General features: G+C 50.3%; 1 protein-coding gene across 1 annotated transcript in view; it reads left to right on the forward strand.

Annotated features, from left to right (window-relative positions):
- The window catches only part of MYBPC3 (myosin binding protein C3), a 423360-nt gene that overhangs the window by 274903 nt on the left and 129035 nt on the right, over positions 1–19422 (forward strand). The window contains exons 22-23 of the mRNA XM_085646556.1: positions 2510–2572; positions 13355–13514. Coding sequence (XP_085502682.1) covers positions 2510–2572; positions 13355–13514 — 223 coding nt within the window. The remainder of the gene's footprint in view (positions 1–2509; positions 2573–13354; positions 13515–19422) is intronic.

The following is a 19422-nucleotide window of genomic DNA, read 5'->3' on the forward strand; positions in this document are numbered from 1 at the left end:
TTTTCAGACTAGGCCTGGCCGACTGTGATCTACAAGAGCCAGTCAGAAGTTACGCCACACTATTCTGTGCCACTTGAAGCTTCCTTTGGTAGATTTGGGAGCTCCCAAATACCGTGAGTTACAGTAGTCTAGGCGCGAAAGAATCAGGGCCTGGACCACGACTCTCATTTGCCTCTATGGGCAGTAGGGGGAGGATTTTCCACAGCATTCTGAGGATGCCGTGACAAACCCCTGACACTGCCGCTGCTTGCTGGTCAAGTTTGAGAGATTTATCCAGCCACACGCCAAGGCTCTTTATCTTGGCCTTCGGGACTGGGGGGGGAGCCCAGGACAGTGTGGGGCTAAGTTGGCTGTATTGCCCAAGTACATGATTTCAGTTTTGTCTCCGTTGAGTTTGAGACATGAGTGTTGCATCCAAGTGGCAACCTTTTCCAGGCAGAGTTCCAGGTTTGAAGGATCAGTCCGCAGGTGGTTTAGAGATACCACCAGCTGAGTGTAATCCGCGTAGGTGACTACTTTAATCCCAAACGGCTGGATGACCTCGGCCAGTGGCCTCATATATACGTTGAAAAGCGTGGGACTTAGAGAGGATCCCTGGGGCACTCCATAGTTAAAATGTAAAGGCCCGGAGGTGGATTCCCCCACGAAAACCTGAAACGTCCTGCCTTCTATCACCCTTCTTTATCATAGAGACATTGTCCATCCATTCTTCCATCACCCTTCTTTTTCATAGACACATTATCTTTCCATGCTTCCATCAGCGTTCTCTATCATAGCGACATCACCCTTCCATGCTTCCATCACCCTTCTCTATGATAGCCACATTGTCTTTCCATGTTTTCATCACCCTTACATGCTTCCATCACCCTTCTCTATCATAGCAACATTGTACTTCCATGCTTATATTGCCCTTCTTTGTCATAGCGACATCACCCTTCCATGCTTCCATCACCCTTCTCTATCATAGCCACATTGTCTTTCCATGTTTTCATCACCCTTCTTTTTCATAGCTACATCGCCCTTCCATGCTTCCATCAAGCTTCTCTATCATAGCAACATCATCGTTCCATGCTTCAGTCACCCTCATCTATCATAACAACATCATTCTTCCATGCTTCCATCACCCTTCTCTATCATAGCGTCATCGTCTCTCCATGGTTCCATCAGCCTTCTCTATCATAGCGACATCGTCCTTCCATGCTTCCATCAGCGTTCTCTATCATAGCGACATCGTCCTTCCATGCTTCCATCACTCTTCTCTATAATAGTGACTCGGTCCTTCCATGCTTCCATCAGCCTTCTCTATCATAGCGACATCGTCCTTCCATGCTTCCATCACCCTTTCTATCATAGTAACACCATTCTCCATGCTTCCACCATCATCACTCTCTATCCTGTAGTCACCTGCTTCTTCTTCTATCATTGTTCTTTCTATGGTGCTACCTTCCCCTGTTCTTCATCGGGCCACCATCACCTGTTCTTCATCGTACCACCTTCACCTGTTCCTCACTGTGCCACCTTCACCTGTTCTTCATTGTGCCACCTTCACCTGTTCCTCACTGTGCCACCTTCACCTTTTCTTTATCGTGCCACCTTCACCTGTTCCTCACTGTGCCACCTTCACCCGTTCCTCACTGTACTACTTTCACCTGTTCCACATTGTGCCACCTTCATCTGTTCTTCATTGTGCCACCTTCATCTGTTCATCGTACCACCATTACCTATTCTTTGTCGTGTCACCTTCACCTGTTCCTCACTGTGCCACCTTCACCTGTTCCTCATTGTGCTACCATCACCTGTTCTCCATCGTTCCACCATCACCTGTTCCTCACTGTGCCACCATCACCTGTTCTTCATCGTGCCACCATCACCTGTGCCACCATCACCTGCTCGTCATCGTTCCACCATCACCTGTGCCACCATCACCTGCTCTTCATCGTGCCACCATCACCTGTTCATCATGACACCATCACCTCCTCTTGATTGTGCCACCATCACCTGCTCTTCATCGTGCCACCATCACCTGTTCATCGTCCCACCATCACCTGCTCCTGATTGTGCCACCATCACCTGTTCATCGTGCCACCATCACCTCCTGTTGATTGTGCCACCATCACCTGTTCATCGTGCTACCATCACCTGTGCCACCATCACCTGCTCTTCACTGTGCCACCATCACCTGTGCCACCATCACCTGTGCCACCATCACCTGCTCTTCACTGTGCCACCATCACCTGTGCCACCACCACCTGCTCTTCACTGTGCCACCATCACCTGTGCCACCATCACCTGTTCATCGTGCCACCATCACCTCCTCTTGATTGTGCCACCATCACCTGTTCATCGTGCCACCATCACCTGTGCCACTACCACCTGCTCCTTACTGTGCCACCATCACCTGTGCCACCATCACCTGTTCATCGTGCCACCATCTTGCTTCTCCTTCTCGCCCCTCCTCCATGAGGGGGGTTGGTAGCCTCTATGCCTCTCAGACCTCTTTTGCTCATAGGTCGGTGGAAGCCAAGCCAGCGGCGCGGGCTCAGAAGGGGGTTGGAGCAGCGAAGACAGCAACGTAAGTTCTCTCGTGAGCAGGGTGGGCGGGGCCTGAGGATAATTTCACAGCTCACAGGGGTTAGGATCTGTGCAAAAAATATTTGTGGGGGATGGTTCTGATTTCCTCACTTTTAATGTATTGTAAAAGCTACACCATAGAATAGAGATCACCCTAGCCCCATACAAGCCCCCCCAATATGTCCCGGTAACCCCTGTTCCTCCAAGCCACACATCACAAACATGAGCAAACACCCAAGAGAGATATGTCATGGTATCTCAGCAGATACAGCCTCTCACCCCTGAGACACGCATCAGACCTAGGAAGGTTGTGACCCCTATAAACACCCTTCACTACACTGCACTTCTAATATGTGCCCGCACCAGGGCTTGGGACTTGGGGGTTACTCCCAGATAGCCAGTCAAGGGGTACGCACGGTCTGTAGGTACCGGCGCAGTCCAGCGCTCCAGGGGGTACATTGTGCTGATATGCCCTGTGCATCTCACACCAAAGGGTTCATTGTGCTGATATGTTCCCTGCATCTCACACCAAGGGGTACATTGTGCTGATATGCCCTGTGCATCTCACACCAAAGGGTTCATTGTGCTGATATGCCCTGTGCATCTCACACCAAAGGGTTCATTGTGCTGATATGTTTGCTGCATCTCTCACGAAGGGGTACATTGTGCTGATTCACTCTGTGCATCTCACCCCAAGTGGTACACTGTGTTGATATGTTCCCTGCATCTCTCACACCAAGGGGTACATTGTGCTGATATGTTCCCTGCATCTCACACCCAGGGGTACACTGTGTTGATATGTTCCCTGCATCTCTCACTAAGGGGTACACTGTGCTGATATGATCCCTGCATCTCACACCCAGGGGTACACTGTGTTGATATGTTCCCTGCATCTCTCACTAAGGGGTACACTGTGCTGATATGATCCCTGCATCTCACACCCAGGGGTACATTGTGTTGATATGTTCCCTGCATCTCTCACACCAAGGGGTACATTGTGTTGATATGTTCTCTGCATCTCTCACTAAGGGGTGCACTGTGTTGATATGTTCCCTGCATCTTAAACCCAGGGGTGCATTATAATGATATGTTCCCTGCATCTCACACCAAGGGGTACATTGTGCTGATTCACTCTGTGCATCTCACCCCAAGTGGTACATTGTGTTGATATGTTCTCTGCATCCCTCACTCCAGGGGGGGGCATTGTGCTGATATGTTCCCTGCATCTCACACCCAGGGGTACACTGTGTTGATATGTTCCCTGCATCTCTCACCAAGGGGTACATTGTGCTGATATGTTGTCTGCATCTCACACCCAGGGGTACATTTATTTATTTTATTTATTTTGAAGGTTTTATAGAGCGCGAACAAGATCCTTGCAGATATCAGAACGCTTTACATTAAGTCAGGCTAATTATACAAACAGAAAAATGCAGGTAAGTCACGTATACATTACAACTCGTGCAAAGGGAAGCAGTAGGGTACACAACAAAACATATCCGTTGAATCAGGTCCAGGTCAAATAAAGTGACTAGAATGTCTAGTTGGACCCTAGTCATAGTAAGGATTACAAGTAACGGTACGATTGATCTCCAAATTTCTTTAGTCTATGATCAGGTGAATTTTGCCATGAAGATCGCTTTTACTTCCTTTTTGAAAGATGCGGTAGAAGCATTCAGTCTGGTTTCAGGGGGAAGTGTATTCCATATCCTGGGCGCCATCCCAGAGAAGGATCGTTTATATGTTTTTTCTTGTTGAATCTTTGAGGTTTCAGTAGCAGGTTTTCCGCACTTCTTGAAGATCTTGTCCCACCAGAGATCGTCAACTTCTGTGCGAGGTAGCTGGGTGCATTGCGATGTATAGCCTTCTGCGTCATGCAGGCTTTTTTTAGGTGAATTCTGGCTTCAAGCGTGCTAGACCTGGCATCATTGGCATGAGTCTCTCCTCCATTTTTTTCTGTCGGCCTCCTCTGTTTACGATGTTTTGCTGGAATATTGCTTTGGGCACTGTGCCGCTGCTGATCAGTGCCACAGTGCAAGTGCTCCCTATGTTAAATTGATACATTGATTGGTGTTACCATGATTGGCTTGGTTGACTTACTGTTCAGACCATAGTCTAGTGCACTGCGTGTGCCAAGGGCATGTAAGTTAACTACTGCTAGTGGGCTTGCAGCACCGGTTGTGCCACCCACAGAAGCAGCTTGTAAAATGTGTCCCAGGCCTGCCATCGCAGAGCCTGTGTGCAGTCCCTGACTGCCATGTCGACTTGGCAAGGAAACCTACTTGCCATTCTCTAAAACCTTCACTTTGCCACATTTCAGACACCTCTATGGTAGACCCTAGGGCTGGGTGCATTGTTGGTAAAAGGTAGGTCATGCCCTGATGTGTGTGGCATGACCTAATAGTGAATTACAGCCATTTTCGTTTTTCACTATTGAAGGGCTACCTGCCTTCCATAGGCCAGAATGGGCAGACTGATTATTAACTCCATTATAATCTTATCTGACTCAGGGAGCATGGCAGCGGTTCGAGTTTAGTATCCCTGAACTCAGAATTTAATAACACATCCTCTAGGATGGATGGTTTTTAAATTCGGTGTTTGAAAATAGCCCTTTTAGAAAGTGGCTATTTTCTTGTCCAACTATCCACCGGTCTCTGCTGGTTTGGTGTGTGTGTCAGGAGCTGGGTGGCTCCAGAGGTCTGAATGAGTCAGTGTGGGGTGAATGGGGCGTTTACACATAGAGTGAGGGAAGAGTAGCCTGCCCTGCCTGACACAATACTGGCTCCACCTCCTGCCGGGTGACTGATGGCCCTGCCCCTGCCAGTGACAATACTGGCTCCGCCTCCTGCTGCGCGGCTGATGACCCTGCCCTGCTCAGTGAATAGGCCAGGTGCCTCGGCCTGGCAACACCTACAACAAACCTGGGATGGGGGGAATTGCCCTGCTTGGACAAAGGGAACAAAGCAGAAAAGGGGTATAAAAGAAGGACCCCTGAACCAAAGAACTTAGATCACTTCTGACAAGGAAACCTCTACCAAGGACAAGAAGCCTGCTGATCCAAGGACTTGCCTCCCCCTTCTGCCAGTGTGCTGTTTGCTGGGGGGAACCTGAAGCTGCTTCTTTATTTTTGCCAAGGGACAAGGAGAGAGGAACTTAGTGTGTACTCTCAAGCTTGCAAGAAAATCTCCAAGGCCTGGAAGAGTGCCAGCCTCCTGTTGAAGTCACAGGGCTAAAGGACTTCACCCTCTGCTGAATTGCTTGTTACTGGAACGTCGTGTTTCCAGTGCACAGGGGAAATCTGCAATCTCGACGTCGCCGGACGCCGCCGAATCCAGCTCAACATCGTGAGTACTGCTCTAGTGTTCCGAGCCTTTGATGCCGGAACCCGGGCCCGATCGACGCCAGTAGCGACGCCAGGAGTAGTGAGTTCGGCTCCAGCTCCAAGTGACCCCGTCTCGATGCCGCTGCGGATCGCCCCGACTCCGAGGCACGATCGACGCCGACCACCCGACGCCGACCTCTCGACGCCGTGGATCATCGTTTTTCTTCATTCTAAAGGTACTGTGTTTGTGGGGTCTGTTGCAACTCCAGGCTCGATGTAGCGCTCCTCGCGGTCGATGCCGAACCTTGGGAATATCGTAAACTCGACGTCGTGTGACTCCTGTGGGGGTCACATTGTTGCCAAGAACTGTGTTTTAAGAAGAATACTTACTTTTGTTGCTAAAGAACTATTTCCTAAAAAGAAAATTTACCTGAACTATTATTTTTCCTTCCAAAGAGTATTTATTAAGATTGTGGTATATTTTTATCGTTATTTGGTCTTGTGCTAAGCCTTATATAAAAATACTTATTTTTTATAATAACTCCTGTGTTGTGTCTGTTTGTAGTGTATTCACTTTATTACTGTATGTGGTCATAAATGCTTAACACACTGCCTCTGAGATAAGCCTGTCTGCTCTGCCAAGCTACCATGGGGGTGAGCAGGGGTTATCTGAGTGGGTAATCCCCTTGCCCTGACTAGAGGAGGTGGGTTGTCAGAAGTGTATACCTCTGCCAACTAGAGACCGCCGGTTCTAACAAAGCGGTAACCAATTCAAGGCTTTTAGGTCTGGGGAAATATGGGAACTCCTTTTCGCCCCAGTGATGAGTCTCGCTGCAGCATTTATTGAGGCTCTTAGGGGTGCTGTTGTAGTTTTTGGAAGGCCACAAAGAGAGACACTTCCGTACTCCACTCGAGGGATAACTAGAGCTTGTACTGCCAGCTTAAAGTCATTGGCTGGCAGGAAAGGTTTCAGCTTCCTCAGTGTGTTTATCTGGAAGTTGCTAATGTGTTTCTGCATAGTGAGGTTTCGTCAAGGGTTATTCCCAGGGATTTCACTGAGTCCACAATGTTTGGTTGAACGTTGAGTGCAGTGAGATGTTTGATCAAGTCTTGCATAATGGGGACATTGGCGGGTGGAGCAATAAGGTGGAATTCAGTTTTTAGAGTGTTCAATTTGAGATGGTTTCCTGCCAGCCAAGACTGGGTGTTCCTGAGCGTTGTGTTAAGCAATTTAATGTCTTCAAGGGTGTGAATCTTAAGATAAAGTTGTGTGTCGTCGGCGTACATATGATATTGCACGTTAGACACATGTAGCATTTCGGTGAGAGGTTCCAGGAACAGGTTAAACAATGTCGGAGATGGTGCGGACCTTTGCAGAACCCCCAACGTAACTGGTACGGGTTTGGAAAAATTGTTCTTGACCTTAAATTTTTGCGTTTGGTTATGGAGAAAAGAGGTAAACCAGTTTAGCACTGATCCAGATAGACCCATTCTATGTTTCAGAAGATCTATCAGATTCTCGTGTTTGACCGTATCAAAGGCTGAGGATAGGTCTAGCAGGATGAGTAGGCATGATTCGTTCTGATCAAGGATTTGTAGCACATCGTCAATAATGTGTGTCATGGCTGATTCAGTGCTGTGACCTGCTCTGAAGCCTGATTGGTGTTTGTTAAGAAGGTCAAAGTGATCAGTATGTTTAGTCAATTGGTGGTGTACACATTTTTCAAGTAATTTGGCCAAGGTCGGAATATTGGAGATAGGACGATAGTTGTTTAGGTCTGTAGGGTCAGCTGAGGGTTTCTTCAGGATGGGAGATACCTGTCCGACTTTGAGGGAGTCCGGGATGCAGCCTTGTTGGAGTGAACTGTTATTGATTTTGGTCCAGAGAGGCAGAAGCCATGGGATTACGTCTTTAACAGCGTTTGCCGGGAGAGGATCGGTGATGTGATTGGCAGGCTTCAGAGCATTAAGAATCTTGCCTAAAGCTTCTACAGTGTAAGTAGCAAAGGATGACCAGGCTGCGTCGTTTTTTATGTCAAGCATTGAGGGGATTTGGTGTGGCGCGGTTGGGAGTGGAGGGGAGGTGTTCGTAAGAGGACCGGAGAGTAGTAATAGGTCATTTAGGAGATCCTTCTTGATGTTGTCAGTCTTCTGATTAAAGAAGACAGAAAATTCTTCGCAGTTGGGTTGCGGGCGGGCTATGTCTTGTAGTCGTTGAGGAGCGTCCTTAGATTGGGTTTTGATTAACTCGAAATGTTTTTGGGGACGATTTCTTGCTTGGTCTAGTTGGTGGCTGAAGAAGTCTGCTTTAGTGCGCTTGATCTTTCTATGGTAGGCATTTCTCTTTTTCCTTAGTATCTTGAGGTGAATAGAAGATGGTGCTGATCTCCAGATGCGTTCATGAGTTCTGAGAGACCGTCTATCCTCGTTAAGTAGACCGTTGTACCAGGGCTTAGAGTCTTTAGTGGAAGCTCTCTTTAGTTGAAGGGGTGCTACCTCGTTAATGATCGAGGTCATAGAATTGAGGTAGTGGTTGGTGAGATCATGGACATCGGAAGATCCTGCGGGGGGCAGAAGAAGGTTGGATCTGGAGGAGGGTAGTGTGTTGGGGTTGAGTTTTTTCAAGTCTCTTTTCCAAATCTTTGGTTTTGTGGATTGAAACAAGTTAAGTTTCAATGTTTCGTTGATAAAGAAGGTGATAATATAATGGTCTGACCAGTCACAGGGTTGGATCGACTCCAACTGAATGACGTCATTTTTGAAGATTATTAAATCCAGGAATGAGCCTTTTTTATGTGTAGGGCTGTTGCAAATTTGGGTGAGGGCTACATCATCGAGGAAGTGTTTGAGACTATTGACCACTGCGTCGTTGTGGTCGTTCCAATGGAGATTGAAGTCGCCCAGGAATATTTGGGTATTTTGCCGCCCGGTGTTCTTTGAAGCCATATCCATGAGGTTTTCGGTGAAGATGAGGTTGTCCCCAGGTGGATGATAGACGATGTGTAGCGAGCATACTGGTTTGCCGTTGCTGCTAATGTCGAGACATAAGTATTCGCAAGAGGGGAGTACAGGGGATATGGCTCTGTTAACAGTGATGTTGCTACGATGTATACAGGCGATACCTCCCCCTATCTTATCGATTCTATCCAATCCAATGATGTCATAGTTAGGGGGCACTAGAATGTCGATGAGTGGAGTGGAGGATTCCGTTAGCCAGGTTTCTGTTAATGTTATCAGGTCCAGCTCCTGTTAGATTATGAGTTCAGCTATATCCGCTGCGTGTCTAGAGGCAGATCTATAATTTAGGAGTGTGCGTTTAAAACGGGGTGAGATGAGGGAAGAGGAGGGGTCCTGAATGAGAGGGACTCTTCTTAGGTTGTTATCGATGATTCCTCTATTGTTGTGTGTGGAGGACCTGTATGGGTTGAGGGGGATAGTAGGTATGGACATCTGAGTGGGAGTTAAGGGATTCGTAAGAGTGGGTTCGTAAGAGTGTAGTAGAGAGAGAAGATCGCTCTCCAAAAAACGGATTGATGCTTCGCATTGGGCGTGTTAAGATATTACGGGAGGGAACTGTTTTCCAACTGGGTAGAGTAAGTTTCGAGGTGAGAGTCGGTGATTCGGGCGCTCGCTAGATGTAGATGTTCTTGAGGGAGTAGTGTGCCATGATTGTCTCGACATCACTGCCTTAAAAGATTGGAGCTCCGTTTTAATTTGGTGAAGTGCGGTCATAATCTCATCTAGTCTTGGGTCTGGTGCGGTTATGAGTGAGGTTGGAGGCTGTGTTATGCAAGGCTGCGAAATGGTCCCGTTGGGTGTGTGATCAGGTGCAGGTATGAGTAGTGTTGGAGGCAATGTTGCGAGTGTGGATTGATGGGTTGTGGATGTAGATGGCTGTTTGGAGTGTGGGAGGGTTCATTGGGAGCGGGGTGTGTTCTGAGGGCAGCGAGTTTTCAGAGTGGTAATGGGGGGTCCTATTATGTTCAAACAACTGACCTGGGGGGGTGGTGGCCATGATGGGGGGAGGCCGTGTAATACGCAACATTATGAGGCAAGGATGAGGTAATGGGGAGATAGTTTTGGGAGTGATGATGTTAGGGGGAGGGGAGCTATGATCTTACCCTGAGGGGGTTCAATATCTATAAGGGGATCGTATGCTGTCTCAGACGTGCTGGGAGGTAGCATGTGTGGGTTTGGTGAAGTGATGTGAGGTGTGTTGGTGGGTGGAAGTATCGTATGAGACAGATGCCAGTAGTGGATGGAGTGGTAGAGGGGCTAGGTTGTCCGACGGGGTGGGAGAAATTACATCTTGTGTACTGGAGATGGGAATGGATTGGGTAGCACTTTGGGGTTTAGACACTAGATTTTTAATGATGGGGAAGATGTTGTCCGAGAGATTTAAACTACAGTCAATGGCTTGATTGAGGATAGTTCCGTTATTGTAGATGGTGATGGTTGCAGTAACTTGGAAGAGCTGGGAGGGGGAAATACAAAGAACTAGACCATGCGCGGTTTTCCTCGTGGAAGAAATCGATAGTGCATCTAGGAATGCTTTCCTCCATTGGGCTCTTCGTTTCGTGTGGAAAATGATATCAGTGGTGGTAATCCCGTTGTGTGGTGAGAAATAGGGGTCAGTGAAGAGAATTTCAGGGTGATGTTTTATAAAATTGTGCTTGAATCGTTTGGCTGATTTTTTTGAGAGGTTAGGGGGATTAATGATGTTGTAGGTGTATGTGCCTGTGAGCTCCATGCTATGACCAGCACAGTGGGTGGGGCGCAAGGTGGGTATGAGCCTCGTAGGGCTAAGTGGTATGTGGCGAGGAGTGGTTGGGGGTGGGAGGGTAAGGAAGGGTGAGGACAGCAAATGAGGAGGAGGCTAAATAATCATGGACTGAGGGGAAACGGGGGTTAGGATCTCAGGTATCCTGGTGGTTGCACAGTAGGTGAAATGGGAAGGGGCACAAGGTGGGTATGAGCCTCGTAGAGGTACGTGGTATGTGGCGAGTATTGCTTGGGTGTGGGAGGGTAAGGAAGGGTGAGGACCGCAAAAGAGGAGGTAGTTAAATAATCATGGACTGAAAGGGAAACAGGGGGTTGGATCTCAAGTATCCTGTGGTTGCACCAAGGGTGCCGGGAGCAGAGTAGGATGTGGGGGAAAAGACAGAAAATACAGGGGCTTAGAAGTAGAATAAATTGGAGTATATATAGAGGGAAGAATGTAAAGAAGTTCTGACCTGCGGTGATATGCCGGATAGCTCTGTATACGTGGAGATTGTGGGTTATACCTCTATGGAAGAGACCGTCTAAGATGGCCGACTCATTGGGAGAGGTCTTGTTAACGAGCTATGTAGTTTTTGTCTGTGTCCATTAAGAGTGGGAGAGCCCATGTAGTCATATTTCACTGTCCATTAAGCTGATGGGGAACTGTGGGCTATCCAGTGTAGACCTGTTTCACTGTCCATGAGATTGTTGTGGCAAAATAGTCCTGTTTCCGTTGTAACTAATTATATACAGGGGAGATGCTGTTAAGCATAGTTAGGAGTGACCAGTGGATGGGGGAGGCCCCTTGTCCTTGTTATTTATGACCTCGCCATTTTAGGAGCGCACAACCCAGAGCCACTGCCCTCTTAATAAGAAAGTAGAAATACGTGTAAATGCAGATCAACAGAAATCACATTAAAGTCATGTGACCCAAAGGTATCATTACCTTTACCACAATGTCGACGCTGAGGTCGTTTCTGGCAAAATTAAATTGTTCTGCTGGTTTCATCAAGGCCCCCTTTGTTGCATGAGGGCTGTGTTGCCATGGTGTCGTAGACGCAATGTGAATAATCTTTTCTTTTAAGTTGAGCCTTCCGTCAAAAAAACTACAACGAACTCGCTATCTGCGTTGTTGTGTGCTGTTGTGTGCAGCTCCTGAGGGGGCGGGGACGCGTAGCGATTTCATTTCGTAGCCTGGAGGGTTTCTTGTATCCTCACGGTGGGGCCTTCCGGGGTCTGCTGCTGCCGCGTCCCGGTAGTCTTGCCGCATTGCTCTCGGGTCTGTCTCCGCTGCCTAATCCCAGCAGTCTAGCTGCCTCGATCTAGGGTCACCGGGGACCTGCTAATCCTCCAGATAGAGAAATCCCAACCGTCTCTTCCTACGATCTTCGGAGGCTTGATGCTACAGACAAGGAGGAGCTCCTGCCGCCGCGGGCCGGGGACTCCCGGGGCTTGCCGCTCCCGTGGAAGGAAGCCCGGGGTCTCGTCCTGGGGTCGCGGGGGTCCACCGTTGTCGTGGCAGAGTGATCTTGAGGAATCGGTCTGCGGTCTGCGGGGCGCCGGGGGCTGCCGCAACAATGGGGAGAACCTACCGCCTCGAGTCGGAGTCTCCAGGGGCTTTCTGCTCCATCGCCTGCGGACTTAGCCTGGGGTCCGTCTGCTGCCTCGGCAGAGAGGTCGCTGGGGGCCGCTCAGAGCATCCAGGACCAAGCTGGCCTCTGCCCTCTTCGATCAGGCCAAGGCTCCTTAGGCTATTTGTCGTGTCCTATCCCATCTGACTGACGGCGAACAACGGGAGCAAGCCCGAGCCTGTGTGGACGGCGGTGGGCGGAGGGGCTCCTTGGAAGACCCAGCCATCTCCTCCACAGATCAATGGGCAAAACAGCTTCACGGATGTCGGCAAGAAGGTCGTCAGCTCCGAGGTCCGTGTAAAGGTAAGCGCTGTGCAAATGGATGTGCGATTAACACATCATGTAGATAGAGTTAATCCTGTTACTCTTACGAGATCGGTTCCCAGCGATGACTGCCGCTAAAAGGGATATTAACCAGAAGGGGGATCCCAAGCACTTGGAGCTCTTTCTGAGAGCTCCTACCAGTCGGCCATTTTGTCTTGTCATTGTCCATTGTGCTGATATGCTCCTTGCATCTCCCACCAAGGGGCACATTGTGCTGATATTTTCCCTGTATACCTCACCAACGGGTACATTGTACTGATATGTTCTCTGTATCTCTCACTGAGGGGTGCATTGTGCTGATATGTTCTCTGTATCTCACACCGAGGGGTGCATTGTGCTGATATTTTCCCTGTATACCTCACCAACGGGTACATTGTACTGATATGTTCTCTGTATCTCTCACTGAGGGGTGCATTGTGCTGATATGTTCCCTCCATGTCTCACTAAGGGGTGCACTGAGCTGATATGTTCTCTGCATGTCTCACTACGGGGTCCACTGATCTGATATGCCCTGTGCATCTCACACCAAGGGGTGCAATGTGCTGATTCACTCTGTGCATCTAACCCCAAGGGGTACATTGTGCTGATATGCCCTGTGCATCTCACACCAAGGGGTACATTGTGCTGATTCACTCTGTGCTTCTCACACCAAGGGGTGCAATGTGCTGATTCACTCTATGTATCTCACACCAAGGGTCACATCGCGTCCTCCACACTGACTTCCTGTTGTTGTTAATGTCTCTAGTTGATTACAGAATCGGAAGGAAGAATTCGTGTAGAGACCTTCAAAGACCACTGCATCTTCACCATTGAGGGGACAGAGAAGCAGGATGAGGGTGTCTACAGTGTGGTGGTGAAGAACCCAGCAGGGGAAGATAAAGCAGACATTACAGTCAAGGTCATCGGTGAGTCAAGGGCAGTCACATTGCAGCAAACCTTAGACCGCATGCTCTGCAGGCTGTCCTGCACATAACGATCATGCCGGGTGATGTACCTTAGGCAGGGACAGTGGGCAAGAGAGTCAAGACTGGAAGCAGACGGCTGAGAGTCTTGTTTGGAGGTGGCCTGGACTGTGGGAGTGTCTTGGCTTTACACAAGCTGGCAAAGTAGCATGATTGTGAATGGACTGAACTGAGGGAGAGTGTCTTGGTTGGAGGTGGACTGTGGGAGAGTCTTTGTTGGAGATGGACTGAGGGAGAGTGTCTTGGTGGGAGATCGACTAACGGAGAGTGTCTTGGTGGGAGATGGACTGACGGAGAGTGTCTTGGTGGGAGATGGACTGACGGAGAGTGTCTTGGTGGGAGATGGACTGGGGGAGAGGGTCTTGGTTGGAGATGGACTGAGGTAGAGTATCTTGGTGGGAGATCGACTGAGGGAGAGTGTCTTGGTTGGAAATGGACTGAGGGAGAGTGTCTTGGTGGGAGATGGACTGAGGGAGAGTGTCTTGGTGGGAGATGGACTGAGGGAGAGGGTCTTGGTTGGAGATGGACTGAGGTAGAGTGCCTTTGTTGGAGATGGACTGAGGGAGAGGGTCTTGGTGGGAGATGGACTAAGGGAGAGTGTCTTGGTGGGTGATGGACTGAGGGAGAGTGTCTTGGTGGGAGATGGACTGACAGAGAGTGTCTTGGGGGGAGATGGACTGACGGAGAGTGTCTTGGTGGGAGATGGACTAAGGGAGAGTGTCTTGGTGGGAGATGGACTGACGGAGAGTGTCTTGGTGGGAGATGGACTAAGGGAGAGTGTCCTGGTGGGAGATGGACTGAGGGAGAGTGTCTTGGTGGGAGATGGACTGATGGAGAGTGTCTTGGTGGGAGATGGACTGACGGAGAGTGTCTTGGTGGGAGATGGACTGAAGGAGAGTGTCTTGGTGGGAGAGGGACTGACGGAGAGTGTCTTGGGGGTAGATGGACTAGGGGAGAGTGTCTTGTTGGGAGATGGACTGAGGGAGAGTGTCTTTTTTGGAGATGGACTGAGGTAGAGTGTCTTGTTTGGAGATAGACTGAGGGAGAGTGTCTTGTTTGGAGATAGACTGAGGGAGAGTGTCTTGGTTGGAGATAGACTGAGGGAGAGGGTCTTGGTTGGAGATGGACTGGAGGAGAGTGTCTTGGTGGGAGATGGACTAAGGGAGAGTGTCCTGGTGGGAGATGGACTGAGGGAGAGTGTCTTGGTGGGAGAAGGACTGATGGAGAGTGTCTTGGTGGGAGATGGACTAAGGGAGAGTGCTTTGTTGGGAGATGGACTGAGAGAGAGGGTCTTGGTTGGAGATGGACTGAGGTAAAGTGTCTGTTGGCGATGGACTGAGGGAGAGTGTCTTGGTTGGAGATGGACTGGGGGAGAGTGTCTTGTTTGGAGATAGACTGACGGAGAGTGTCTTGGAGGGAGATGGACTGACGGAGAGTGTCTTGGTGGGAGATGGACTGAGAGAGAGAGTCTTGGTTGAAGATGAACTGAGGTAGAGTATCTTGGTGGGAGATGGACTGAGTGAGAGTGTCTTGGTGGGAGATGGACTGACGGAGAGTGTCTTGGTGGGAGATGGACTGAGGGAGAGTGCCTTTGTTGGAGATGGACTGAGGGACAGTCTTTGTTGGAGATGGACTGACGGAGAGTGTCTTGGTGGGAGATGGACTGAGGGAGAGTGCCTTTGTTGGAGATGGACTGAGGGAGAGTCTTTTTTGGAGATGGACTGACGGAGAGTGTCTTGGTGGGAGATGGACTGAGGGAGAGTGTCTTGGTGGGAGATGGACTGACGGAGAGTGTCTTGGTGGGAGATGGACTGACGGAGAGTGTCTTGGTGGGAGATGGACTGGGGGAGAGGGTCTTGGTGGGAGATGGACTGAGGGAGAGGGTCTTGGTTGGAGATGGACTGAGGTAGAGTATCTTGGTGGGAGATCGACTGAGGGAGAGTGTCTTGGTTGGAAATGGACTGAGGGAGAGTGTCTTGGTGGGAGATGGACTGAGGGAGAGTGTCTTAGTGGGAGATGGACTGAGGGAGAGGGTCTTGGTTGGAGATGGACTGAGGTAGAGTGCCTTTGTTGGAGATGGACTGAGGGAGAGGGTCTTGGTGGGAGATGGACTAAGGGAGAGTGTCTTGGTGGGAGATGGACTGAGGGAGAGTGTCTTGGTGGGAGATGGACTGACAGAGAGTGTCTTGGGGGGAGATGGACTGACGGAGAGTGTCTTGGTGGGAGATGGACTAAGGGAGAGCGTCTTGGTGGGAGATGGACTGACGGAGAGTGTCTTGGTGGGAGATGGACTAAGGGAGAGTGTCCTGGTGGGAGATGGACTGAGGGAGAGTGTCTTGGTGGGAGATGGACTGATGGAGAGTGTCTTGGTGGGAGATGGACTGACGGAGAGTGTCTTGGTGGGAGAAGGACTGACGGAGAGTGTCTTGGTGGGAGAGGGACTGACGGAGAGTGTCTTGGGGGGAGATGGACTAAGGGAGAGTGTCTTGTTGGGAGATGGACTGAGGGAGAGTGTCTTTTTTGGAGATGGACTGAGGTAGAGTGTCTTGTTTGGAGATAGACTGAGGGAGAGTGTCTTGGTTGGAGATAGACTGAGGGAGAGGGTCTTGGTTGGAGATGGACTGGGGGAGAGTGTCTTGGTGGGAGATGGACTAAGGGAGAGTGTCCTGGTGGGAGATGGACTAACGGAGAGTGTCTTGGTGGGAGATGGACTAAGGGAGAGTGTCCTGGTGGGAGATGGACTGAGGGAGAGTGTCTTGGTGGGAGAAGGACTGACGGAGAGTGTCTTGGTGGGAGATGGTCTGATGGAGAGTGTCTTGGTGGGAGATGGACTAAGGGAGAGTGCTTTGTTGGGAGATGGACTGAGAGAGAGGGTCTTGGTTGGAGATGGACTGATGTAAAGTCTGTTGGCGATGGACTGAGGTAGAGTGTCTTGTTTGGAGATAGACTGAGGGAGAGTGTCTTGGTTGGAGATAGACTGAGGGAGAGGGTCTTGGTTGGAGATGGACTGGGGGAGAGTGTCTTGTTTGGAGATAGACTGAGGGAGAGGGTCTTGGTGGGAGATGGACTGATAGAGAGTGTCTTGGTGGGAGATGGACTAAGGGAGAGTGTCTTGTTGGGAGATGGACTGAGAGAGAGGGTCTTGGTTCGAGATGGACTGAGGTAAAGTGTCTGTTGGCGATGGACTGAGGGAGAGTGTCTTGTTTGGAGATAGACTGAGGGAGAGTGTCTTGGTTGGAGATAGACTGAGGGAGAGGGTCTTGGTTGGAGATGGACTGGGGGAGAGTGTCTTGGTGGGAGATGGACTGACGGAGAGTGTCTTGGTGGGAGATGGACTGACGGAGAGTGTCTTGGTGGGAGATGGACTGAAGGAGAGTGTCTTGGTGGGAGAGGGACTGACGGAGAGTGTCTTGGGGGTAGATGGACTAGGGGAGAGTGTCTTGTTGGGAGATGGACTGAGGGAGAGTGTCTTTTTTGGAGATGGACTGAGGTAGAGTGTCTTGTTTGGAGATAGACTGAGGGAGAGTGTCATGTTTGGAGATAGACTGAGGGAGAGTGTCTTGGTTGGAGATAGACTGAGGGAGAGGGTCTTGGTTGGAGATGGACTGGAGGAGAGTGTCTTGGTGGGAGATGGACTAAGGGAGAGTGTCCTGGTGGGAGATGGACTGAGGGAGAGTGTCTTGGTGGGAGAAGGACTGATGGAGAGTGTCTTGGTGGGAGATGGACTAAGGGAGAGTGCTTTGTTGGGAGATGGACTGAGAGAGAGGGTCTTGGTTGGAGATGGACTGAGGTAAAGTGTCTGTTGGCGATGGACTGAGGGAGAGTGTCTTGGTTGGAGATGGACTGGGGGAGAGTGTCTTGTTTGGAGATAGACTGACGGAGAGTGTCTTGGAGGGAGATGGACTGACGGAGAGTGTCTTGGTGGGAGATGGACTGAGAGAGAGAGTCTTGGTTGAAGATGAACTGAGGTAGAGTATCTTGGTGGGAGATGGACTGAGTGAGAGTGTCTTGGTGGGAGATGGACTGACGGAGAGTGTCTTGGTGGGAGATGGACTGAGGGAGAGTGCCTTTGTTGGAGATGGACTGAGGGACAGTCTTTGTTGGAGATGGACTGACGGAGAGTGTCTTGGTGGGAGATGGACTGAGGGAGAGTGCCTTTGTTGGAGATGGACTGAGGGAGAGTCTTTTTTGGAGATGGACTGACGGAGAGTGTCTTGGTGGGAGATGGACTGAGGGAGAGTGTCTTGGTGGGAGATGGACTGACGGAGAGTGTCTTGGTGGGAGATGGACTGACGGAGAGTGTCTTGGTGGGAGATGGACTGGGGGAGAGGGTCTTGGTGGGAGATGGACTGAGGGAGAGGGTCTTGGTTGGAGATGGACTGAGGTAGAGTATCTTGGTGGGAGATCGACTGAGGGAGAGTGTCTTGGTTGGAAATGGACTGAGGGAGAGTGTCTTGGTGGGAGATGGACTGAGGGAGAGTGTCTTAGTGGGAGATGGACTGAGGGAGAGGGTCTTGGTTGGAGATGGACTGAGGTAGAGTGCCTTTGTTGGAGATGGACTGAGGGAGAGGGTCTTGGTGGGAGATGGACTAAGGGAGAGTGTCTTGGTGGGAGATGGACTGAGGGAGAGTGTCTTGGTGGGAGATGGACTGACAGAGAGTGTCTTGGGGGGAGATGGACTGACGGAGAGTGTCTTGGTGGGAGATGGACTAAGGGAGAGCGTCTTGGTGGGAGATGGACTGACGGAGAGTGTCTTGGTGGGAGATGGACTAAGGGAGAGTGTCCTGGTGGGAGATGGACTGAGGGAGAGTGTCTTGGTGGGAGATGGACTGATGGAGAGTGTCTTGGTGGGAGATGGACTGACGGAGAGTGTCTTGGTGGGAGAAGGACTGACGGAGAGTGTCTTGGTGGGAGAGGGACTGACGGAGAGTGTCTTGGGGGGAGATGGACTAAGGGAGAGTGTCTTGTTGGGAGATGGACTGAGGGAGAGTGTCTTTTTTGGAGATGGACTGAGGTAGAGTGTCTTGTTTGGAGATAGACTGAGGGAGAGTGTCTTGGTTGGAGATAGACTGAGGGAGAGGGTCTTGGTTGGAGATGGACTGGGGGAGAGTGTCTTGGTGGGAGATGGACTAAGGGAGAGTGTCCTGGTGGGAGATGGACTAACGGAGAGTGTCTTGGTGGGAGATGGACTAAGGGAGAGTGTCCTGGTGGGAGATGGACTGAGGGAGAGTGTCTTGGTGGGAGAAGGACTGACGGAGAGTGTCTTGGTGGGAGATGGTCTGATGGAGAGTGTCTTGGTGGGAGATGGACTAAGGGAGAGTGCTTTGTTGGGAGATGGACTGAGAGAGAGGGTCTTGGTTGGAGATGGACTGAGGTAAAGTCTGTTGGCGATGGACTGAGGTAGAGTGTCTTGTTTGGAGATAGACTGAGGGAGAGTGTCTTGGTTGGAGATAGACTGAGGGAGAGGGTCTTGGTTGGAGATGGACTGGGGGAGAGTGTCTTGTTTGGAGATAGACTGAGGGAGAGGGTCTTGGTGGGAGATGGACTGATAGAGAGTGTCTTGGTGGGAGATGGACTAAGGGAGAGTGTCTTGTTGGGAGATGGACTGAGAGAGAGGGTCTTGGTTCGAGATGGACTGAGGTAAAGTGTCTGTTGGCGATGGACTGAGGGAGAGTGTCTTGTTTGGAGATAGACTGAGGGAGAGTGTCTTGGTTGGAGATAGACTGAGGGAGAGGGTCTTGGTTGGAGATGGACTGGGGGAGAGTGTCTTGGTGGGAGATGGACTGACGGAGAGTGTCTTGGTGGGAGATGGACTGATGGAGAGTGTCTTGGTGGGAGATGGACTGACGGA

Source organism: Triturus cristatus, chromosome 3_1, assembly GCF_964204655.1.
Source record: "Triturus cristatus chromosome 3_1, aTriCri1.1, whole genome shotgun sequence".
Lineage (NCBI taxonomy): Eukaryota > Metazoa > Chordata > Amphibia > Caudata > Salamandridae > Triturus > Triturus cristatus.